Below are 25,462 nucleotides of genomic sequence, written 5' to 3' on the forward strand. Positions count from 1 at the left end.
TGGCGTAGCTCCAGGTCAGAGAAGCCAGCTGCCTCGATGTGCTTCCAAGTAGCACGGGTTGTCTCACAGCCATCATTTAAATAGTACCTGACAAGTATGTAGTATGTAAATAGTACCTTATAATACAAGTAAAGTTAGACTTTTATTGCATTGTGGTCATATGCTTTGTTACCAGTATTCTAACATTGACATGTTAAATAGATACATCCTTGTTTTATAGTTCCTCTATCTCTCTGCGTCAAAAAGAACCCTTGACCTCCATTTATGTGTGGGTGATATGCAGTGGAAGACTAAATATATATATTTGATATATTTATGCAGGCATTTAACCAAACCCATGTTTTCAAAGTTTCAACAAAGTTTTCTTAGCTTTTACATTTCCTAAAGCTGTAATTTCAATTAGAATGTTTACATTTTGCTACTAAATGCCCCTAATTTTACTTATTTACTCTAGCTTGAGATAACTAACTTTATAAAAGATATTTAAGTTCAATGCAGACCATAAAATATATAATGGATGGTGATTGATTTTATAAATACGATTTTTAAATTACCAGAATGGCTGAAGAACATGTTGAAAAAAGTAAGTCCCGGTTGAGGGGTCAGACACCACATGTTCAAGGAAGAAAAATCCTAAGTGGGTCATTCCAGCGAATGGGTGACATTTGCTTGTTGTAACTCTTCAAAATTAAACTTTATTTTTTATCTTTTTTCAAAACTGAATCTAATACTACACATATTTAACTATTCAAAATGTGTATTGGTCAATCTCAGGCAACTTTATTTAATTTTTTACAAGGTTTCTAAGCTGATGTACGCATGTTTTCTCAGTCCTCTTACTCATGTGCCGTTTAAAAGCGTGTCAATTAATTTCTTTATTTTCCCCACAAGAAAGTGTTTATTTTAAAGACATTGTTGGTTATATGTTCAAATAATTGATATTTGTGAGTTGTGACAAAAAAAAATCACTATATATTAAGGCAAGGTGTATTTTAATAAAAAACACAAAGCCATTTTTTTTCATATTAAAGAAGACCGAAGCCTCAATTTTATAATTTTTTTTAAATAATTTAATTTATTAAACAATTGTATAAATGATGGACCAAACAAAACTGATAAAAACAGTGGTTTAACTTTATTATTTTAGAAAAAAGTGTCCAAATATGTGTGTATGAGAGAGAGTGTACATGACTGTGTGTGCATGAGATTTCTGTGTTGAAGTGATGTACTGTGTGCTAGTAGTACTTCACAGTGAAGGAGGTGGAAAGAGAGAGGAGAAAAGAGAGAGAGGGAAGTTAAGACAAAAAGTCAGGTGTTTTTCGTTCCTTCCCCTGCAGGATGCCGTGGGTGTTACTGGCACCTGCATAGTATGGGTTCTCTCCATCTAAAATATAAGAAAGACAAAACATTTAAGTTACTTCGTGGTGGACTGGCTTCCTGGAAGTATGGTATAAGTAATTGCAACGGTGCAACCTTAAAACTCCTAATTCAGGTGATATTATATCAACTAATATTTACAGTATTAAATAAACAAAACAGAGGACTCTACTCACTCCTGTTATTTTTCATATGAGTAACAGGACTGAAAGTAACAGGATTTAGTTTTTAAGCAAAAAGTAATCAAATACATGACATATGGCCACATAGCATACATGCTAATAGCATGAGGACACTGAGCAAATCATTTCATCAAATATACAGAAATTAAAATGAGAGGACTTACTTAAGGTCTTCCCATTGCCTTCAGAAGATCCAGAATCAGATGATGCAACTTCCTGTTGAAAATATGCCTTGTGGAATGTTCCAAGTTTTTTAGAGGGGGGAATGAGTTAGGGTAACAGGACTGAGTGAAAACCTGGGGAGACTACTATATTGTGTATTGTAGCCTATCTAAAATATTAGATTTTTTTTTTCTCATGAAAAAAAACAACAACATTTTAAAGCATAGATTGGATTTAAAGTCACACAACAATGCAAACACACACACACACACACAAAAAACCTTTTTGAATGATTTTAATCATCATATTTCATGGTAAAGTTTAGAGATAGAGAGTGGGGACATGCAACAAATGCTATTTTTTTGTGTTCTATGTAGTTTTTATTAATGTTTTTATTTTATACATTTTTAATTTGCAGTTTGCTTAATATGCGGGACACTTTAATTAATAATAACATGTATTTTAGAGTTAATTTTCATGCATTTTTATACATATAATGTCCTGGGGACAAAAATGTCACCCAATGGTGGAATGGCTTAACCTTGTACATTATTTAAATTTCTCAACCCACAATTGATTGAGAATATAAAAACAATGTATTCAAAAGACTTAAAACAGTCTACAAATTTCGCTTAAATTTCGTGACCGTGGCTTAACAACTACTACATTTGATAAACTAGATGGGAGTAACGTTAGCTGCGCGAAACTTGTGACAACTGACCATTCAACATCTTGGATGTTAGTCAGGAATATGGAAGTGGAATAGACACCAGTCTGTCAGCAGGTGGTGTCCGTGTATCCCTTTACTGTCTATGGTGTATCCCCATTTGCTTTGCACGAGTAATTTAGATGTTTCCCCTTAAATTGGTCACTATTTGAGGGGACAGTCATTTGTAGTGGTGTCCAAAACCATATGTGGACGTATCAATCGAGTGCACTCATTCATCCACAGTCACAGCAATGAGTGTATGCTCAACGACTGTCCGAATTCACTCACTCGTTTTTATTCACTCCCTTCACCTTAACTGTATATAGTGGACTAACGTAGGGAATAGGGTTTAGGAGGCGATTTCGGATTCAGCCTGCAACACTTTTTTAAATATAAGCGCTCAGCGGCTAGAGAATACCCATAATGCACTGTGAGAGGGTCGTGCCAAATGAATTCCCGCGTCTCGCCAGAAGATGGCGCCCGCAGCTGAATCATCCATCCATCCATTTTCCAAACCGCTGGGACAATGTGGCTACATCGTAATATTATACAGGTATAAATTCCTTTTTGATTGATAAATCTTTTCATTACTACTGGAGCTGCCAGTTTCAAATGATTATTAAACAGCAAACACAAACTATGCAAAAGCGGCAGCCCTTCCGGCGCACTCAGTGTCCGAATGCACTCACTCATTTTCATTCTCTCCTAAGTGAATATAATGTAACGTTACTATATTAGTGGAGTTATATAGGGAATATTGAATGAGTGTATAGGGGGCGATTTTAAACACAGCCATACTTGAAGGCAAGCCTGCATCCTTGCAATGCTAGTAGGTAGTGCTGTAGAAGGCCTTTTTTTTTTTTATGTCAATGGAGTTACGTTTTCACCAATGGTTATGGTAGAGCCTAACATTAAAAGGAAATTTAAAAGTGTAAAATAGCACTTACGAATTACAACAGACCATGAATAACCTTAAAAGATCTATTATTTACACAGCAATATTACAGACGTCTTTATATCACTGTAGTAATATTTCTGTTTTGTACATTGTCTTTTTGAGTGGAACTTCCCCAAACCAGAAGTGCCTCCCACAATCTAAAACGCAGTAGATTTCATTAGGAAAAAGGTGGACAATTACAGCTGCAGTCCGTAGCTTTTTTTGGGTTAAAAATGATCCAAAATACATATTTGAGAAAATACATATCCAGCCAGTGTTCAAAACTTCCTGCTTGCCTTAGCTCGATTCAAAGCGGTAAGCTTGTAATAATGTTTTTAATTCCAGTGGTACTGGTGGATTTCCACGGGAGATTCGAGCATGTCTTTGCGTCATTACGTCACATCTGTACACATAAAGAAGGTGTCTTGGCTAGTAGGCTATATTGCGTGTGAGGATGTTGGAGGTGGAGATTTATAGCCTTTTCTCACAGCACTTGATATAATTAAACTTATCAATTTGATGGCGGATCCAGAAAGGTTCAAACGACAATCACCAGTGACAACTAGAGATTCACCCGTTGTAAAATGCGAAAGACTTTGTTTGGACTTCGGAGTGACTACAGAAAAAAATACACTGCAGCTTTAAGGAATAATTGTCGAAGGGAAGTTGAATTAATAGAAACAAATTATGTACAGGCAAGGGGGGTAAGACCATGATGTGAAGCAGTCTGTCTAAATTTAAGGGTGGAAAATGTAGGCTGATTTTTATAAGTATTTATGTACTTTTAGATAATCCAATGGTGTTATAGCATCCCAGGGTTTCACAGAGTTTAAGCTAGTCCCAGATTAAAGGTCCTTGCGCATTTGCGAGTCCGGAGTTTTCGTCTGAAATATTTGCACGTTAAAAAATAAATACGACCTCACGTTGTGTCAGTCACGTTTAAGGCACTAATGATGTTCGACTTCGCCATTCGGAGATCACTAAAATTTACGTTAAAGAGGTGTGTGAACTCGCAAGTACGATGTCAGGCACTGTAATTTGCTCTGGCCCCCTTTCTGTTCGAAGGAGTGATGAGATAGTTAGTAGACTGTCCTCACTCAATGGCTAGCTGTCTAAGTGGTGTCCGCAAAATTATATAGAATTCATAGACAATTGGAAAAGTTTTTGGGGCAAACCTGACCTGTTGAAAAGAGATGGTATTCATCCCTCCTGGGATGGTGCTGCTCTTCTCTCTAGTAATAATGGCACATAGTCTTAGAGCTCAAACATGACAATCTGGGGCTCAGGTCAGGAAGCAGACTGTCTCACGTCACCAAGGTCAGATAAATCCCATCACATAGAGACTCTTTCACCTAGATACCATCATATAGAGACTGTGTCTGTTCCCCGAATTAGGAAATACAAAAAACTTCCAAACCCATCTAAGGGTAAAAATTTAATTGATGTTCAACAAATAAAAAACAGACATAATACAAATGAACAAATGATAAAGCTCGGGTTGCTGAATATTCGATCCCTTACTTCAAAAGCACTTATTGTTAATGATATGATTACAGACTATAACCTAGATGTGCTGTGTTTGACAGAAACCAGGCTAAAACCAAACAATTACATTACTTTAAATGAGTCCACCCCCCAGAATTACTGTTATAAACATGAACCTCATCTGAAAGGCAAATGGGGAGGTGTTGCTGTAATTTATAGTAATATTTTCAGAACTACTAAAAAGTCTATTTTCAAATATAATTATTTTGAAGTGTTGGTGCTTAATGTAACAATATCTAGTGTAAATGATAAATCACATTTGAGATTTGTGCTGGCTACTGTGTACAGGCCACCATACAGACTTTATCAAAGAATTTGCTGACTTTCTATTAGAGTTAGTACTGCTGCAGATAAAGTCCTAATTGTTGGTGATTTTAATATACATGTAGATAACGAAAAAGATGCATTGGGATTGACATTTAAAGACATTCTTAACTCTATTGGAGTTAGACAACACGTGTCACGACCTACTCATTGTCGTAATCATACTCTAGATCTAATATTACCACACGGAATCAATGTTGATGCTATTGAAATTCGACAGCAGGGCGATGACATTTCAGATCATTATCTAGTCTCGTGTAAACATTTAGCCAAGGCTGCAAAGCCGACTCCGTTTTACAAATATGTTAGACCTATCACTTCTGCCACTAAAGATGGCTTTATAAATAATCTTCCTGATCAGTTTCATCATCTCAACATCCCAGATAGCTTAGAAGAACTAGATATTGCGACAGAAACACTCTTTTCCAGCACTTTAGACACAGTTGCTCCTTTGCGCTTCAAAGAAGATTAAAGAAAATAGTCCAACGCCATGGTACAATGAGCACACTCAGGCCCTTAAGAGAGCAGCCAGAAAAATGGAGCGCAATTGGAAGAAAACAAAACTAAAGGTATTTCGCATTTCATGGAAAGAGAGCACTTGAACTAAGGCCTAATCCTGGCTTAATCTAAGCCCTGTCTGTGAAACCAGGGTATATTACCTAAGTATATTAGTATGAAGTCAAGGTTTTATGCTTAAAGTGCCCCTATTATGCTTTTTTGAATATTACCTTTCACACAGTGTGTAATATAGCTGTCTGTGAATGTAATCGGTTTGCAAAGTTGTAAAGTCGAAAGTGCTCGAAAAAAAGTTATTGTCTCCCAAAAGAAAGAATCGACTCCGACCCGCCTAAACGAATTGTCGGGAATTCCAGCCTCACTTCCGTGATCTGATATAACGCGGTAACACATTTGCATATCGAGGGCTTGGAACCAGAGGGGCGTAAGTGGCATTTTGGGCGAAAATGAGTTCTATATATCAAATTAAAGGTCTTGATGAGCTCTATCTAGTTGTGCCAAAAAGACCTATCTGAGATCAAACTGTATTGAATAAAGCAACAAAACAATACAGACCTAACACAAAAGTGTGAGTAATGTTTGGAGCCAGAAGGGCGTAAGTCCACTTACGCCCTTCTGGCTCTGAAAAATACATGTAGGACCCACATTTTTGTTCAGAGCCAGAAGGGCGTAAGTGTAGTTGGTGCCCTAAAACTGCATTCAAAATGGCTGACACAACTGCAGACATGGAACTGTCTGAGGCAGAAACGATTTTGATGAATATTATGAAACAAACTGATGAATCCTACACTCACCTAAAGGATTATTAGGAATACCTGTTCAATTTCTCATTAATGCAATTATCTAATCAACCAATTACATGGCAGTTGCTTCAATGCATTTAGGGGTGTGGTCCTGGTCAAGACAATCTCCTGAACTCCAAACTGAATGTCAGAATGGGAAAGAAAGGTGATTTAAGCAATTTTGAGCGTGGCATGGTTCTTGGTGCCAGACGGGCCGGTCTGAGTATTTCACAATCTGCTCAGTTACTGGGATTTTCACGCACAACCATTTCTAGGGTTTACAAAGAATGGTGTGAAAAGGGAAAAACATCCAGTATGCGGCAGTCCTGTGGGCGAAAATGCCTTGTTGATGCTAGAGGTCAGAGGAGAATGGGCCGACTGATTCAAGCTGATAGAAGAGCAACTTTGACTGAAATATCCACTCGTTACAACCGAGGTATGCAGCAAAGCATTTGTGAAGCCACAACACGCACAACCTTGAGGCGGATGGGCTACAACAGCAGAAGACTCCACCGGGTACCACTCATCTCCACTACAAATAGGAAAAAGAGGCTACAATTTGCAAGAGCTCACCAAAATTGGACAGTTGAAGACTGGAAAAATGTTGCCTGGTCTGATGAGTCTCGATTTCTGTTGAGACATTCAGATGGTAGAGTCAGAATTTGGCGTAAACAGAATGAGAACATGGAACCATCATGCCTTGTTACCACTGTGCAGGCTGGTGGTGGTGGTGTAATGGTGTGGGGGATGTTTTCTTGGCACACTTTAGGCCCCTTAGTGCCAATTGGGCATCGTTTAAATGCCACGGCCTACCTGAGCATTGTTTCTGACCATGTCCATCCCTTTATGGCCACCATGTACCCATCCTCTGATGGCTACTTCCAGCAGGATAATGCACCATGTCACAAAGCTCGAATCATTTCAAATTGGTTTCTTGAACAGGACAATGAGTTCACTGTACTAAAATGGCCCCCACAGTCACCAGATCTCAACCCAATAGAGCATCTTTGGGATGTGGTGGAACGGGAGCTTCGTGCCCTGGATGTGCATCCCACAAATCTCCATCAACTGCAAGATGCTATCCTATCAATATGGGCCAACATTTCTAAAGAATGCTTTCAGCACCTTGTTGAATCAATGCCACGTAGAATTAAGGCAGTTCTGAAGGCGAAAGGGGGTCAAACACAGTATTAGTATGGTGTTCCTAATAATCCTTTAGGTGAGTGTATTTTGAAGAAGTTGAAGATGAGTCAGAGTTGTTTGAATGCATTTCCTCACAAGAGTGATGACAGTAAGACATAATCATGCCTTGAGAGCCTTACCTTGTTAGCCTAGCCTAGCATGGCTAACGTTAATCCCATTGGTTTGGTCTGATCTGGCTAACTGTGCCTGTGTTCTGACAGAGAATATTCTTTTGAACTTTTTCATAATCTACTTTACCCTAGCCTTGAACTAATAGATTCAGGGCACTCATGTAGGATATTATATTAATAAATATTAATGTGTTAATCATTAAGGGACACAGCCACATGAGGTGAGGAAGAGAGATCAACTTGAGGGACACATGGAGACAGATGGAGGAAGTGAGTTCTGAATTGCATAGAAAATAAGTTAGAACATTACCTTATCTAATCCTTACCCCGAATGATTAGTATCAGGGCATTCATGTAGGATATTAATAAATATTAATTATATAATTTAGGGACACAGCATGAGATGAGGGAGAGAGATGAGGGACACATGGAGACAGCAGAAGATGGGGAAAGAGAGACAGGCAGGGACACAGATCATGCAATTGATGAGGGACACATGGAGACAGAAGAAGATCGAGGGACTGAGACAGTAGACATTGAGCCTGTTTAGGAGGGAGGGGTTGAAAGTGGCCAGGAAGAGGATGCCAACACACCAAAAAAAGGAAGAAAAAGACAGAGAGATGTTGAAAATTGGAAAAGAAACCAACGTAAAAGGTTAAGAAATTCTGGCCAAGGCTACATTAATTCACATGGCATTCATGTTCCAGGAAGGAAGGTGAGGGAAAAGAACTAAAAAGCAAAAAGAACACGAGAGAACTGTCAATTGAATAGAGTATTGAAAAAAAAAGAATTGTAATGAAATCAATTGAACAACTCATGAATTGCCCATCAGAAGTGTGTTTAGCAAGTTCAGTGACTTTAATTAGAGTCTGTAGTGTTCAGCAGATGCCCAGAATGGAAAGGTGAAAAAAAAAAAAAAAAATGAATGAATGAGTTAAATGAAAAATAATTACTTGTTCAAGTGTGATTCAAGTGTTAATTATTCAATCAATTCCCCTTTTAATCAATTATTTTCTGCATTGTTCAGCAGATACGCCCATATGTCCATAGAAGACTTGGAAATGTTTGGTGCCAAAAAGGCGTATCTGACGTTTTTGACATATTTTTTTATTTTAAAAATGTTTTAGAACATGTTCATTGTGTTAATATGCCATACATTTTTTACTTAAATACTCATTCATGTAAGTATGCCTGTGGTTGCAATGTTTGTGGTTTAAGGTTAATGATACAGGTGATTGAAGTGTGGTCAAAATTTTGTTTTGTCTCTTCTGTAAAGTTTGTCAAAAGCCACTTACGCCCCTCTGGCTCCAAGCCCTCGATATGGTCTTCATTGGCTGCCTGAAAGCAACATCTCCTTTGACCTGCCCTCAAACACTGTAGCTGGTTCATGTTGTGTACATGTCGATAAGATGATGTTTTCTGTCCTGCAAAAGCAAATTCTGTTTGTAAACACTTCCAAAGGATGTGGATCTAAAAAGTTAGTTTTGTATGTAACACACATTCCTCCTAATCACTAGATGGCTGTATGGCTCTTTTATGCATAAACCACAACATCAAAAAAGCTGCCCTGCATTAACCTCCTAAAGTCTGTTTTTATAGATGAAAGTATTTTATTGTTTTACCTACCTCTATTTTTGTACCATCTTGATAGTGATATGTTTCACAGACATTATACCCATGCAACAAGGTACAGTCATATACAATATAAAATGTTTTGAGATGAAGTCTTTGCAAGTCAAACAAAAACATTCTATTTTATGGTTTATTACAAATTGCTCTCTCATACAAACACATTTAAAAGTAGATGGTGAAATGAAAGAAACATGCTTACTGAAAGAAACATGCTTGATAAAACCTTTAGAAGGTTCTTCTTTTGTGGCAAAATGTATACTTATTATTTGATGGCATAACCAGCAATGTGTGGTTTGATCATAAAAAACAGAGGAGCTTGGATGTGGCGTAGCTCCAGGTCAGAGAAGCCAGCTGCCTCGATGTGCTTCCAAGTAGCACGGGTTGTCTGACAGCCATCGCCAAAATAGTACCTGAAAAACATACAAGTAGTTATAGACATCCCTACTCTATTGTGGTCATATTATTTGTTACCAGTATTGTAAATGGACTCATTCTGGTTTTATAATCAAACCAATTCCCCTCTCTCTCTCCCTCTCCAAATAAACCCATGACCTCCAGTGTAGGTGATAAGCAGTGGGAGAGTGAATTAGGGTGACCACCTGGTTATTGCTCTGTTGCAGGACAGTATATGTGATAATGCTGGACACATTTGTGAGATAAATTGTAAATATAGATTAACATTAGTTGGAATGCCCGTTTCCCATCACGTTGGATGATAATGTTTTAAATCGTCAATAAGCTTAGGTAATTGTGACTGGCTCTATGACTGGCAATCAATTTGCAGATACAATGTAATTGTGATATAATGTAATTGACTGTACTGGACCTATTTAGTCTACTAAATATAGGCCAATGAACTGAATAACAGGCTAGTATACTGTTGGTAAAAATCACATTTTATACTAAAATTAATTCTTAAGTAGCAACTACTTTATTAGACTATGCAAACAATAAATGCGTTTTTACCGGATTCAGTGCATCATGAATTTGTATGTTTTTGTTGTCCTGGCTGGTGTAGCTATATTAAATGAGTTTTGATGAGGTCCACATTCCTTTGCTTCATCCAGGCAGACGTCATCAGCAGAAAAATCACTCTATTAGAATGCGTTAGTTGGTTATTTTCCCGCTTTAGCAACAACATGACATAATTGAAATGTTAGACACTGATTACGTCTTGCAAAGCTCACAATTTCGGGACTGGTGGTCACCCTAGAGTGAATATTTATTTTTGATATATTTATGCAGGAATTTAACCAACCCCACGTTTTTCAAAGCTCCAACATAGTCTTTTAGCTTTTACATTCACAAAATCTGTCATTTCAATTAGAATGCATCCATTTTTCCACTATACGAATGTCCCCATAATTTTACATAGGCCTATGTACTCTAGCTTGAGATGAATAACTTAACTTATACAAGTCATTAAAATTCATTGGAGAACATAAGTCAAATATAATGGTGATTGATTTGATAAATTGTTTTTTTTAAATTACCAGAATGGCTGAAGAACATGTTGAAAAAAGTAAGTCCAGGTTGAGGGGTCTGACACCACATGTTCAAGGAAGAAAAATGCTCCTCCCTGAAGAACAAAAAAAGTACAATATTTATATTACTCAACCCAAAATTGTGTATTCGAAGACAAGGTGTTTAGTTTACAAGGATATAGTATTTAAAAGCTTGAAAACAGTTGTCTACTACTCTGGTGACATTTGCCCTAAAACAAACAGTTGTTTCTAATGGGATTATCACTGCAAACGGCGATCTACATGTGGTTACGTAATGCTGTTACCTTTCATCTCAGATGTAATAATTGTAATCTTTAAGTAGGCCTACTCCTTGATGGATTGGGAGTGATAAGATGACAATTTATGAAATGAAACAAGACCAAATGATACGAGATCATGGTTCCACCTGGGCGGAGACTGTCATAAACTTACAGGCCTTAGAACTCTCTTTGCTTCTTGCAGAACTTTCGGCGTATCTTTGACTGAACACAGAACCAGTGTGCACACCACAACATCCACTGAGTTTTCCTCCACCGCCTGTAGATTCTCCCCCGACGCCACTATGAAGCTGTCATATACGAGGTGGTCGTTTTTCGCCATACTTTCCTCCAGGTAGTTTTGGAAATGCGGGTTGGGGTCGATGCATGTGATCCTGCAGCCCGTCGGATAGTGCTCGAAGTTCGCTCCGGACCCGCAGCCCACTTCCAAGATGCGCAGAGAGCCTTTAGTGGGGTAGAATTTGGACAGGTTTCGAAATAGTTCCCTTTTCTTCTCGTTCATTTTGGCATTGTACGAGAACGTTACTTTATAGACGATTATAGGAAACACGCGTTTGTAGAAAGACAAAAGTCCAATCAGCTCCGCAACGTGCAGCGGTAGAGTGAGGACTTTGCATAAAAAAGCGCAAGCGTTCATAATCAGCGTCATTTTTAACAACAAACCTGACTTACAATTTACAGACAAGAGGGGAGTAGCTGCGCGCACCTTGTGACAACTGACCAATCAGCGTCTTCGACGCATAATGTACTCCAGCAAGGGTAGTTCTCCAGCCTGTCGGCAGATGGCATCCCTGTATAAATAATCCCAGTGGATCCTCTTTAACGCGTAGTGTGGTTTTAGTCATTTACATCACTAAAAGTTTTAACACTGAAAGAAATGAATAGTAATTTTGAGAAATATGTTTAAAAGCATGTACACAAATAAGAAATGAAACCTCAAGCAAAAGATTTTTACCTAATAAAAGCTATTCGTGGATTGGTCATCTCATTAAGGGCCAATAAGTTGAGATCACATGACCAGATGATCACTCAGTTTATCTTGGTAACCATCCTATTATCGGACACTTTCACTTGATTTTAGAAGATGCTTCATCACATCACTGTGTCGGTTTAAGTCCAAGACAAGTGCCATATTAGTCAGAACAATAAAACAGACAATATCTGTCATAAGAAAAAATACTGAGTCTATATCTATCTATCTATCTATCTATCTATCTATCTATCTATCTATCTATCTATCTATCTATCTATCTATCTATCTATCTATCTATCTATCTATCTATCTATCTATCTATCTATCTATCTATCTATCTATCTATCTATCTATCTATCTATCTATCTATCTATCTATCCTCTTGTCAAATTCACTTATCCCTAAGATCCTCCATGGTGACTGAGATTAGGATTCAGGGATTTCTTACTTGAGATTAGGTTTACAGTAATATCTTAAGACACTGTAATACTTGCAGGACTACAGTCTTAAAATATTTACATCACAAGCACCTTAAAATGTGTTCTATTAATCTCTATTTGCTCTGCAGACAGTTTTATGCTAAGATGCCTTTATGTCCCATTTGGCTCACATACAAAGTGGGGCTTCAGCACCTAGGACAGTGACCAAACACAGACTTGGCTAGTGGTGCATTGCACAGCAAGGCTTCATCCACTTGGGGCTCATCAGATGACTAGAAAAGATGCTCAGGTGGCCCAGAAGGGGGAGTTGGAGGTAAGCTAAAAGTCTAAAGCTGTTGTTTCCTTTCACTTCCTAACAGGATTAGAGGAAGATTAACTATTGCCAGCAACCCTTGACCTGCTTCCACAACCACACTGCCAGAGAGCTTGAACCAACCCCACAAATACAAACAATTATTCTCAGCATTATGCACAGCCTATTCTCAAAACACCAAAGCTCCCAATGAAACCTGGACTAGTTTTTCTAACACATATTTTGTGTCCAGACGTTCCCCAGGAGTTTTCCTTGAAATTTCTGTTTGTCCTTACATTTAAAATCAGAATGTAGATTTTAAGTGACAATTTGTTTAAAAATAAAACCCAAACACATAAAACGTGTTGTTGGAACACATTTTATATGTTGCGGAAATCAGAATTGTTCCATCAGGGTAACCATTGTAAAGAGATTGAAATGTAACTTGTGTGTGCCAAAGTAGAAATATCACTATTTAATTTGAAAGTCAAGCATTTTCTCTTCTCTTTGATTCATCAGTTCCACAGTGCCATATGATGATATGCTTACTTTCATAAATGCATATTGTGTGTATTGTTCAATGCTCTATAGAACTTCTTAAAAAAATATATAAAAAAACCCATAAATTTAAATTGTTCGTGCTGTGCAAAATAGCTGGGCCATTCAAGTCTTGTAGCCTATTCTTTAAAATAAAATTTATTTATTTTAATTTAATTATTTAACTGTGTGAATTCCATTTTAACAATTAAATTTGAAACAATTTGACAATTGTTGAGACAGAAAATAGCAGATTAGATTAATTTTACAGAGAAGTGGTAAATATAATTAGACTCGCATCATTGTGATTGATATCCACTTTTAGCGCTGTTTCGCTTACGTTGCAGCGTTCCCCCCGTCAGTACGGAAGTCGGAAGTAGGGTACTTGTAGACGCTCCCTAACAATTTGCTGAGAGTCATCAATTATGCAGGCTAGCCGTACGCACTGGGAAGGAAGATAGCGGCAACAATATGGCGACATCCGCAGTTTCTCCTGGGTCTTTTAAACATCCTTAGGCACGCAAGATCTACATGGATCGCTCTTAATGCGGAAAAAGTAAGTAGACTTTCTCTTGTCTACAGCGCAAGTGTCGTGCTTTTTTCAGGTGTTTATAGCCCGTTCTGAGCGTGTCTCATACCTGGACTCATCTGCCGCAGAGCGGTCTCTCGCGCTCAGCATCTTTTCTGCTCACAGATGTGGATAGGCTTGCTGCAGGAAACACAGGGAAACGCCAATTAACACGCCAGGCACTACTTAACAGCTATAGTGCTGGTCAAATAGAGGCAATGCAAAGGCTAAAAGTCTGACTGAGGTAAATTAGGGTGTTGGCCTGGCGCTGGAAACATAACATTAGTCTGTGTCGAAATGTAGAACATACGCATACCATGGGACAGGCAAGTAAGACCGCAGCAAACTTTATTGCAGAGGAATATTGTGCGGACAGACTGACGCAAGACGCAGTATTCAGCATTCAGACTACATATATGACAGTATTTTGCAACGTAACATGTCAAAATCACTAATGTGGCAGTTTTTAGTCCCCCTGCGCCTGCATTCCCCCTCCCTTCGAGTCACCCTCGCCATACTTCATTGGGCTGGACTCTCTAGAATCGGTGTGTTTCCGTTTTTTCCGTTAAAAACAGCGACTACCACCCTTGTTTTCTCACTCACTCCTCCCTAATGCGTTAGCGGCATGCTGTGCCCGACCGTTTGCGCGGTTGCGGGTTAAATGACAGAGAGGACGGTCTGACTGCACGGGTGTGGTGCTGAAGCGGACAGGAGTCCCAAATGTTCTTGAAGTGTTCAGATGAGAATGAAATCGGAACCTAGTGAGATAGAAACTCGAGACGTGTAAAACATTGCAGGCACGACTGTCTGAGACGTCAGTGGCGTTGAGATTTAGATGTTTCACAGATTGATTCGCTGCCTCGTGCCTTTGCACGAGCTCCCTTCAGCTCCACTGCAGTATTTCAGTCGAGAGAGTGGGGCCCACGCGTGTACGTCCAGATGCCATAATTACCGCAAACAAACTTGAGCATACTAATCTGTGAATCCCATAACATGTAGCGCCTTAAGACGCGCAAAGCTTGTTAGGAGGAGAAATTCCATAATACATGTGTGAGGGGCCAAAATGGGCGGAAGTATGAATCAATTGAATTGTTTTTGCGATCGCATATTCTTTGTAAATTAGGCTATATTTGCTTTAAAATGGCAAAGACCGTTCTTCTGAATAAGCTGCATGTTTTAGTGTAACCAAAGAAATATAACAAAGGTAAAATATGAGATGCATTTAATCAAGCAAGGACATATCGGTGTTTATGTGTGTTGAAATATAAAAGGCTTTTATTCTCCACACGGGATAGGCCGGCGAGGTTCGTCCTCGTGACAGCTGTGCTGCTCCCCTCCCCTCGATGTACAGTGCCAGAGGCCGAACATTCACTTTCCATATCATTTAGTTAAGGACATCAAATACGGAAAAGTCGCTTTAGTCGGGATGTTTCATCATGGCTTGAGGCAGCATCTGTGATCCCCCCCCATCACGTAACCTAGAGGACAAGCGTGAGCTCGCGCTGAGCGGTGCTGAACGGACAGCGCCGCCGAGAACCTGCATTCGACGGCAGTGGATTTGTGTTGGCTTCCTAAATACAGACGACACTTATTCTTGCCTGATAATAAGGAATACCTTTGCGCTGGTACCGGAACGTAGCCTACATTTGACCAGATATGAGAGTAGGCAATGACTTTGCTTGAAGGCACGTAAGTAGCCTATAACCTGTCGAATGGCATCGGTTATTTTGGTTTTAATGTGTAGGTGTTTAACTTGGAGCAATCGGAAAGCGGAGGGCGTACCATTAAACAGCATATTTTTTCTGTAACCAGTGCTGGCAGAACAGCGTAGTCTATAGGGAAGAAAATGCAGGAGTTTTGTTAAGGTCATTGTGTGTATTGTCAGGGCCTGTCTATCTGATGTATCACCTTGAGCTGAGGCGTCTCTACACTATCCCAGGAAGGAGACTTGGAGGTTGGACACAACCAGCGTGTAACTTAAAACGCATGTCGTTTCTTTTGTCTAACTGTAAAAAAAAAAGAAAAAAAAAAAGAATAATACTTTGTTGCTGTACCTAATGCATATATGGCAAGCTGTTTTAATAATTATTCATTAACTTGTATCTATTTTTATGTTTCTAATAATATATATATATTTTTTTAAAATACTTAATTATAATTATGAGTGAGTGGTCCAATTGTGACTATTTTGCTATTAACTATTTATTATACACTATAAGTTATTCTATTGTTTCTTGTAACTAAGAAATAAGTTCTACTTCCTAATGAATAGTAAAACTGGTAGCAGCAATAATAGGAACACACAGATGGAAGTAAATACTTGATTTCTGAACCAAGAAGTAGCAAAGAAATAAGTACTAGTATATGGACTGTCTTGTCTATTGATGTTGTCTTGTCTATTCTATTAACAAGTACTAGAATCTAATGAATACTGAATAATGAAAAAATTAAATGCTAAAATAAATGCTAGTTATATAGTTCTAGTTTAAATGAATAAATGTTCAAATGACTTGCCAGTCGAACAGGAAGCGTTGTGTTTTAATGATGATAAAGTCGCCCATCATAAAGAGCAATGTCACGTGACCATGGGCACTTTACTATTGATTTGGCCCGTGCTGACTTAACTGAATCAGTTTTTGGTGTATAAATAATTAACAGACTGTCATTAAGGATATAGAGAACAGGGATTCAGCATTTGACATATAAAACAATCCCACGAAAAGACAATCGTTGACGTTGGCTGTTAGGTTTAATATATTTAAAAGTGAATGTTTAGGAATGCGATGTATGTATGACACTGCTTTGGTTGATTTCTGTACTGTCATAAGCTTTCAGCACATCATACAGCACTTACATTGGTAAAGATTTGTGGATCTATGGAGAAGATGGTGAGCAGACATGCGGCTACATTAATCAGTTGAAGAGGGCATTATGGCAGTATTATGTGCATTCAAACAAAGCGTCTCTCATACATATTTGTCTTATTTTTGCTTGTCTAATTAATTTAGTACTAGAAAAGGTTAAATGTCCTAGAAAGGACCATAAATGCAAGTCAGCTTTGCAGTACAAAATGCATGTAAAAGGACATTCTGGAAAAGGAATAGCCCAGTTTTGTGGAGCCTGAGGGACTAGGCTGGGACTGACACTGCGACACACACCTGGAACACAGGAGAGTGTGACTAAGTAGTACTTATGTCATTTGGAGAATTTCCTGCACATTGTGATACATTTCTTTGAATTGGATTTTCCAACAAAGCTCCACCATGGAAGTAAATTTGTTAACCTGCAATAGAACTGCTAAAGCAAGTTTAGTGGGCAAATTGTACAGCATTTCATGAGTGCAAGTAATTCTGTTTGATTGGAGTAAAGAGTTTGATGTGCAACATTGTTTTTGTTGCAACTGTGTTTAAAACCAAAGTCAGCCGATATGGGACTTCAATGACTGATAACTTGAATGTTACTTGCACCAAATCAGCATATTAGAATGATTTCGGAAAGATCATGTAACACTGAAGACTGGAGTAATAGCTGCTGAAATTGACATTACAAGAATAAATTATAATTTAAAATACATTAAAAACATAAAAAAGAAGTGTTTTTATGACAATCTTTATTGACATATTGTGCCACAAAACGTTATTTCTGTATTATTTAGGAAGTTCACTCAGAAACTGGATCCTGTGCTGGAGATTCATTGTCAGGTCACTAAAAGTCAGCACACAGATACACAAATGCGTCTTTGCAATAGAAATGAAGTAAGATACAGTATCAGGTGAAATAGTTCCTGTAAGAACATAATACATCACAAATACCAAGCGTTGTGTCAGTTCTGGCAGGTCACGTTAGTCAAGCTCCCATCAGCTGACTCTCAGCTGATCCACGTCTACCTATAGGAATACGACGCCTGTCACAGCATCCATATATAAGCTCCTTCAGTATTATCAACAGCTATCGCGTTTCTCAGGAGCTGATTACCCTCCTCCATCCCCAGCTCCTCCTCTCGCCCAGTCAGGATTTGGCATTCGGATTCCCCTTGAATCAGAATAAATTCTCGAATTATGTTGAACTTTAATATCTTGAATTAATGATATCTGCATACATTCATGTTGGTTCTGTTCTGTTTACCCTATGGGGGGTTATTGCTGCTCTAGGCTGCACGGATGCGCTGGGAGTTCTCGCCCAGAACGGAACCATACCCCCAATCCAAACTGTATGCTAAGTGTCAATCGTATTTGACGACAGTGGTCCTGACAGAAGTGACATGACAAGTTTGACTTGACATTAATGTTGTCTTTGAATTTGTTAAGACTGCACTCTCTTGAGCAGCCAAACATCCTGCAAATGAGATTATGGACTAAAGCAAACATTTGCATAATGAGATAAAATCTTGCAGATTCTCAGTTTTATATTATCTGAGAAGGAAAAACACAACAGCCAGAAAACAGTTTAGTCTGCATAGTGTGTCTAATGTTTAACCTTAGTAATAAAATAAGTAAAGTGGAGAGTTTGTGATATGTGATCCACAAACACCTGATTAAATGTGGAGATTTCCATCTGAACAACGGCATTACATATTAAATCCGAAAGGGGCAGATTAAATATGTCTGAATTGATTGAATATTTAATATGATGTTGTTTGGAATGGGCTTGATGACATCATGGACTGGAACATTAGTTAGATAATCCAGGTCATCACAGAAGGTTGATAAGGGCAGTAATGCAGTTATGACCTTAGCCTCTAATGTAGTCTCTCTTGTTCTCTCTCTCTCTCATGCACACACACATACAGGTTGAGCCTCCAGTGCTGCAGCACATTTGGTATTATTCTGCTTGGTCATCTATTTCTTAATGGATGTAATGAATGTGTGTGTGTGTGTGTGTGTGTGTGTGTGTGTTCGTGTGTGTGAGTATAAGAGTGAGAAAAAGAGCAAGAGGGAGAGCTGCAAAAGAGGATGACCAATAACAGAGCAAACACACGCACAAATATGCTTGAAAAATAGAAATGTTTTACGTTTGTTTTGTTTGTGTGTGTGTGTGTGTGTGTGTGATCATTTGCTTTGTTGAACTTTTACGACTTTTGAACTCCATTGAATTTTAATTTCTGTCATTTTTCTTTTCTCGTTGTTCCCTTTCTGCATCTGTCTGGGTGCCTCCCTCTCCCTTCCTTTTCCTAGAGCTGGCTGTCCTGAATGGCTTCTAAATAAAGAGGACTCTGCTGCAGGATGACAATATGGCTGCGCAGCTGCTTGCACCTCCAGGCCCCGATAGCTTCAAGAAGTTCACCCCAGAGTCTTTGGCCAACATCGAGAAGCGCATCGCTGAGGAGAAGAAAAAGAAGCCTGTTAAGCCCAGATCTGACAGCAGTCACCGTGATGACGATGATAACAAACCGAAGCCCAACACTGACCTGGAAGCAGGGAAGAGCGTGCCCTTTATTTACGGGGACGTTCCCTCCAAAATGTTGGCTGTGCCCTTGGAGGACTTGGACCCCTTCTATATGAACCAGAAAGTGAGTGAGCTTTGAGCCTGTTAAAACTCATCCTCCATGCAGGTGGAATACAGTTACCCTCATTATGGTGAAGTAAGAAGTGTTCAGGGCGTTTTGCTCTCCAGCATTTGGTAGAACAAGATAGGTAGTGGGAAGGTTTGGAGATGAATCAAGGAGACTAATGTTACATACTTTGTATATTAAGATACATGAACAGATGAGATAGTAACAAATAAGAATAATGATTTCTAAAAACTAAAAACTAAAAATATGGTTAGTAAAGATTTTTGTTGAGATTGATTTGATTTGTTTTGCTGAGATTTTTCTTTCCAGTAGTTTGGGTTAAAATGCATAGGCTATATGTAGAATGAACTGAGTGAATTGCAGCCAGCAACTTATTGCTCGCACATAGGTAACATACAAGAGATTGAATGTGATTCAGTGTGAACTCACGGCAAAGTTATTTTTCTTTTTTTGCTTGGAAGAAAAAAATCTTTGCAGCAATATACTGTGAACGAACATCCCGGCGCCGCCCACGCTGGTGAGAGTGATGTTTAGATAAATATGTGCTGTGCTCTTTCCTCTCAAAAACAAAATAAACTCAGTGAGAAAAACAACAGTTAAGAAAGCATCTGTTCATAGCGATGTGGATATGTTTGCACCAGCTCTGCAATTCACTGGCATCATGTCCCCTTAATCTCTTTTCTTTGTATGACACATTTACATTAAAGAATGGCTGTTTCGGCATTATCCTGAACACTGTATAAGCATTCATTTCATGTGTCATTGAACGAAAGAGAGGCTCTCAGGAGCACATATAACCGCCACATCCTTTTGATTTGCCTGGCAAAAACGTCCCGAGCCCTTCACATAAAAACAGGCTTTCATAGAGAAAGGAACATAGGAAATCGAGGCAGATCTCGTTTTTTAGGTTCCGTTTCAAGCTGTTCACACATTGGCAATAAAAATGTCGGGGGTGTGTGGCTTTAACAAAGCACATGGCAATGGAGAGTTCACAATAGTCTTTTTGTATCATGACAATTCTTACGTAAAGCCCCTTCAAATTTGTATACAACATAAAATAAACATAGTGTTTGCCTGCTTGCTATAATGTAATTAAGAATGTCCAAATATTTAAATGTAACATTTCATGAATGGTTTGGAGGAATATTTGAAATGGCATTCCATTTTCTACAGCCTTATTTTAAATGGCATAAAATGCATAGTTTTTAACTAATGCACACTGAACTAATGTGATCTGTTTGGTAAATTGTGATCTTCCAGTGTCAGAATGTACAATAGGAATCTTGAATTTAAGGCAATTATTGATGTATACAAATATTATTTGTATGTATAAATTGTTCCTATTCCATATCAACAGACAGAGTGGGAATTTATAAATATATATAATTATTTTCTTTTTTACTGTAGAGTTGGTGGAGTTAATTTTTTTATTTTTTTTATTTTTAGTCTTTCGACTAAGATACTTTGATATTTATGTATTTACTATGAGATATGGCATAAAAGTTATTTTCATCATTTTTCTGTGGCTTGAGCGTTGCGACCACATCAGCACCTCCTTGTTGGCACACTAGAGGTGTGTGTTACATAACTGAGCACAGTGGAGCATGTGTTATATAGTGGGAGTTGAGGAGATTTTTTAAGGTAAAAAATTAGTTGAGGAAAAATAACTGATCTTGTCTGCCTTTTCATCATCTGTTGCACACTGTACCTATATCCACCTCCCATTAATTAACAGAGATAATGTGCATTGTTCTCAGCATATTCCATCCATATTACATCCCCTTTTCGGCCCTCCCTCCTCTCTCGTCTTGGCAGTGGTATGTTTTTGTGTGAGGGGGTTATAACTGCAGCAGCTGTGGTACACTCATGAATTGTGGGGAAGGGTTAAAGTGAATAAAGAGATGAGAGGAATGCAAGGAAGAAGTGCAGAGTTGCAGTTCTACTGGTCCCTTGAGAAGTGGGGTGAAAAAGCCATTCAGAATGTCATGGGCGTATAAACCTACTGAAAGCCCTGTACTCATGTGTGTTTGTTTGTATGTGATTGAGAGATATGGGATGCAGTTTTCTAATGGCTGTTATTGCACCAAGTGTGTGAGGCTTTGACCTTTGGAAACGGAAGTAAAAAAAAAAGAGATATTTCAGGTTTTAATAGAGAGATACTTTGATGGATGATTTATGACTTTGGTGATTGATTATATCTTGTTCATAGCATGGTTTGTATCTATATTCTTCCGCTATATTATTTGATAGATAAGGAGTTACTTTTATTATTTGTAAGATGAGTGATCATATTTTTTATACCATCTATTGTATCTGTATTATTACCCTATTTTATTTTGTTTCATTTTTTTTAAGATAAGCAAATAGTTTAATGAACTGTTTATTATTACTATGATTAGTGATTATTTTGTTTATACCATATTTTGTATCTGTATTATTACCCTATTTTATTTTGTGTTTCATTTTATTATTTTTTATTATTATTATTTTAGATAAGTAAATAGTTTAATGGATTGTTTATTATTACCATGATTAGTGATTATTTTGTTTATACCATATTTTGTATGTATTATTACCCTATTTTATTTTGTGTTTCATTTTATTATTATTTATTGGAGTTAAGCCTCTCTCTCCCAATAGGCTATACAGTTATATTTTCAGTCAGAGAAACAGAGTAAGCTCCCGCAAAAAAAGTTGCTTTATTTTATGACAGTCCGGTATAGACGAGAGTCGAGACGTAGGCTACTGACAGAAAAAATAAAAACATGATTGTGATAGCCTTTATGATTTCTGATTTCTTCAAGCGTTCATATTTACCATGTTTACTATGGTAATGGTTAGTGTGCATAGTCTTTTGCATTTCTACCTTATACGATGATCAGAATCCACATCGGATCGCAAACAGAAGGCATTCAAACATGAAAGTGAGTTTTGAGGTAAATGATTTTAAAAGTCTTTAATTCTGATGTTAGCTGGTAGGCTATAGCCTGTGGAATCATCCGGCGCTGCCATCTCCCGACTCAGGTAAACTTCGCCTCTGTTCGTAACCACTCCTCTAGCCCGACCTGGCCCGCTTTGGACCAAGGTATTCGGTGGGCCAGAAAACCCTGTCCGTTGGCCCCGAGGAAGCCCTGACGAGGCCCGATCAAGCCCCGGAAGTGACAGTGGAAACGCGACTGGCCCTGCCACGCACTAGCACGCCCGCTTTTGGCCCGACAGTGGAAACGCGGCTAGTGATGCTATATCCAGTTTTTTCCACTATTGAACCCCCCCACCCCTTCTCCCCCTCTCTCTCCCTCCCTCATCCACCTCCCCCGCAGCAGTTCCCTCAGCTCTTGTCCACATCTTCATGTCTCTCTGGCTCTCTTCTCTGTAGATGATGAAATTTTCAGTAGCTTTGCAGCATATCACTTAGGCTGTCAGAAGGAAAGACCAATAGGCTGCATTGTGTGTATGCAGGTTTTGACATAAGTGTGTGATCACATGTACGTGAACTTTGAGCTTCGTGTTTTCGTAGCATGTTTTAGTTACGCTCATATGTATCCACATTATCATCTGCAAAAGTGTGATCTTGCAAAATCTCTGGTCTTTTATAGACACAAGGACAAAGGGAGTCACAGTTGGCACTAATGTTATGATCATGGATTATTTGGGTTGAAACTGTTGTGGCCTGATGACACTTGCTGTGAAATTAAGATGGAAAATCATGTGTTTGTCACACTCATTTTAACATTGTGATAAACATGATGCTCATAAATATGAAGATTTAGAAAAGATTTAAAAAAATGTCTTATGTATTTTTAGGCCAGGATATTGAGAGCTGCAGCTATGTCCTCAGTGAAGAGTGCAGCATTGTGAGAGTGGGAGCTCCCGCCAGCGGAGGAAGCCCACAGTCTGTCGCAGTGTGTGTATGTGTGTGTGAGAGAGAGACTCTGGGGAAACCAGTGCTCAGTATTCAGTAACACATGGAGCCTTCTGGGCGGTTCGCAGCTTTTGCTAGTGTGACAGTCTTTGGGATCCTGTGCCTCAAAATGACAGCTGTCTTCAGAAGGACGACACAGCGTTTTCTCTCTGACATACGCTATATCTTTTAAATGATGATTTTGTTAAGCAGTACTTTTGTTAAGTAGTATTTGACATGATTAAAGACAGACACACAGACAAATACAGTGAATAAAAGGAGATGGAGAAATAGAGAGAGATAGGGACACTCTGAGGTTAGGGCGTTCATTTTATCCTCCTTCAGACAGATGTCTATTTTTAATCTAATTAGATTTCAGGAAGATTCTCATCCGCTCGACTGTGTGTGTGTGTGTGTGTGTGTGTGTGTGTGTGTGTGTGTGGTATTCAGGTATACCCTAAGTTATGAGGACAAAATGTCCCAACAAAGATGGCAGTAGTAGGCTATCCAATATTTTTTGGTTTTCTGTGATGGGTAGATTTAGGGTTAGGGGATAGAATATATAGTTTGCACAGTAGGCTATAAAATCATTATGTCTATGTAATGTCCCCATAAAATATGGAACCCAACATGTGTGACTTTAGTGGTGTTTTGTGTGAGAAATTTATTTGAAGAAAAAATGCAAAAGGTATAAGACTTTAATAATATATATTATTAAAATTACATAAGATATTAAGACTTTTCTAATAATATATCTGAGAATAAATATAAGGTTTTTTTACCCCATTGGCGAATACAAAATTAAATTAAATAAAAAAACAAGAATAATAACTAAATATTATAAATTAATAAAAATATATAAATTAATAAACATATTATGTAAACACACAATTTTACTTCTTTGACATTAAGTCTATATGTGTGTGTGCACTTGGAATGACCTGGATTCATGTGGTTTCAGTGATGAGGATTTGAATGAAGGTTCTCTGTCTCTTTTTCTTACATTATTTAGGATAAAAGGAGCTTTGCAGGGCTTTGACCCACCCTCCTTTCTTACTTCCCTCCCCCTCCCTCTCTCTTTTCCCTGTCCCACACACACACTGTCTGGAGTCAGCACTTCTGCTTCTGATGGATCGCAGTGTTAGCATTAGCGTTAGTATTACAGTTTGAGTTCCTGTAAGAGGTCCATCTCTTTGCCAGAGCTCACTGCGGTTGTTTTAGCTCAATTTGTGTAAATAAATCCCTATTTGGAGTTTAAAAGGCTTGATTTAGAAATGGCCTTTGACCTAAATGTAATTCAGAATGAATGTGTTTTTTTTGTTTGTTTATTTTAGTTTTTGAGAAAATGTTATGTGGGTGTATTAAGATATTGTATATATTTTGCAAGTTTATTTTGAATGCAGCTGTAATTTAAAAAAAAATCAAAGTTCTTGTCATGTTAACCTGTCATACAGTATGTTGTTTATTGCAATTTCTCATCTTGGTATTTGTTTTTTTGTGAATGACTGTGTCATCATAAAGACAGATATATGTAGCTAACATATCTTCCTCTCTTTTTCTCCCCAGACCTTTATAGTTCTTAACAAAGGAAAAACTATCTTCCGGTTCAGTGCCACGCCCTCGTTATATATCATTAGTCCTTTTAACCTATTCAGGCGAATAGCGATCAAAATTTTGATACACTCATATCCTTTTTTCAGTGCTCCAAACATTGTCCATGTTATTATGATTGTGCTTAGATCTGCATTCCATGCATTATTGGATTTATAGGTTTCATCTGTATCACAGTACATGGTTTTTCACTTAAACTATTTCACTTAAAGGCCCACTGAAATGACTTGAATCACGCAGCATTATTCAATGTGTTGACGTAATTTCCACTGAAACAAGACAGGGGTTGACATATCGAACAGCTCCTCCCCTTTTTAAAAATAGCCAATGGCATTGAGTTTATATCACTGCTCTGCCAGAACTCGG

At 38.2% G+C, this 25,462-nt stretch overlaps 2 protein-coding genes across 11 annotated transcripts in view; one reads left to right on the forward strand and one right to left on the reverse strand.

The window, feature by feature from the left end:
* Positions 1–9,437: 9,437 nt before the first annotated feature.
* LOC130087549 (N6-adenosine-methyltransferase TMT1A-like) lies at positions 9,438–11,967 on the reverse strand. The gene is made up of 3 exons (XM_056253903.1): positions 11,417–11,967; positions 10,973–11,058; positions 9,438–9,889 (listed from the first exon to the last, which is right to left on the reverse strand). Exons 1-3 carry the CDS (start codon positions 11,909–11,911, stop codon positions 9,742–9,744), a joined length of 729 nt encoding a protein of 242 aa, XP_056109878.1. The 5' UTR covers positions 11,912–11,967; the 3' UTR covers positions 9,438–9,741.
* A 907-nt stretch (positions 11,968–12,874) lies between these two features.
* The window catches only part of scn8ab (sodium channel, voltage gated, type VIII, alpha subunit b), a 119,558-nt gene continuing 106,970 nt past the window's right edge, over positions 12,875–25,462 (forward strand). For 6 of the 10 annotated variants that reach the window (XR_008807373.1, XM_056253905.1, XM_056253909.1 and 3 more), the window contains exons 1-3: positions 13,890–14,060; positions 19,247–19,581; positions 25,052–25,169. Coding sequence is in view for 9 of the 10 variants with exons in the window: in XM_056253905.1 (XP_056109880.1) it covers positions 19,303–19,581; positions 25,052–25,169 (397 nt within the window). In the remaining variant the exon portion in view is untranslated. Of the gene's footprint in view, positions 12,989–13,887; positions 14,061–15,455; positions 15,762–19,246; positions 19,582–25,051; positions 25,170–25,462 lie in introns of those variants that run through there. The other 4 variants (XM_056253908.1, XM_056253906.1, XM_056253911.1 and 1 more) reach the window with 4 other exon arrangements.

The sequence above is a fragment of the Rhinichthys klamathensis genome, unplaced genomic scaffold (assembly GCF_029890125.1).
Source record: "Rhinichthys klamathensis goyatoka isolate OS25496 unplaced genomic scaffold, OSU_Roscu_1.1 h1tg000109l_1, whole genome shotgun sequence".
Classification (NCBI taxonomy): Eukaryota; Metazoa; Chordata; class Actinopteri; order Cypriniformes; family Leuciscidae; genus Rhinichthys; species Rhinichthys klamathensis.

Bases quoted from the DNA above. Each gene is read 5' to 3' on its own strand.
- LOC130087549 (XM_056253903.1), bottom strand. From the start codon at position 11,911: ATGACGCTGATTATGAACGCTTGCGCTTTTTTATGCAAAGTCCTCACT. The intron at 11,059-11,416 runs GTAAGTTTATGA...TTTGTTCTTCAG, and splicing joins CAAAGAGAGTTCTAAGGCCT to GGAGGAGCATTTTTCTTCCT. The intron at 9,890-10,972 runs GTAATTTAAAAA...TATGTTTTTCAG, and splicing joins CATGTTCTTCAGCCATTCTG to GTACTATTTTGGCGATGGCT.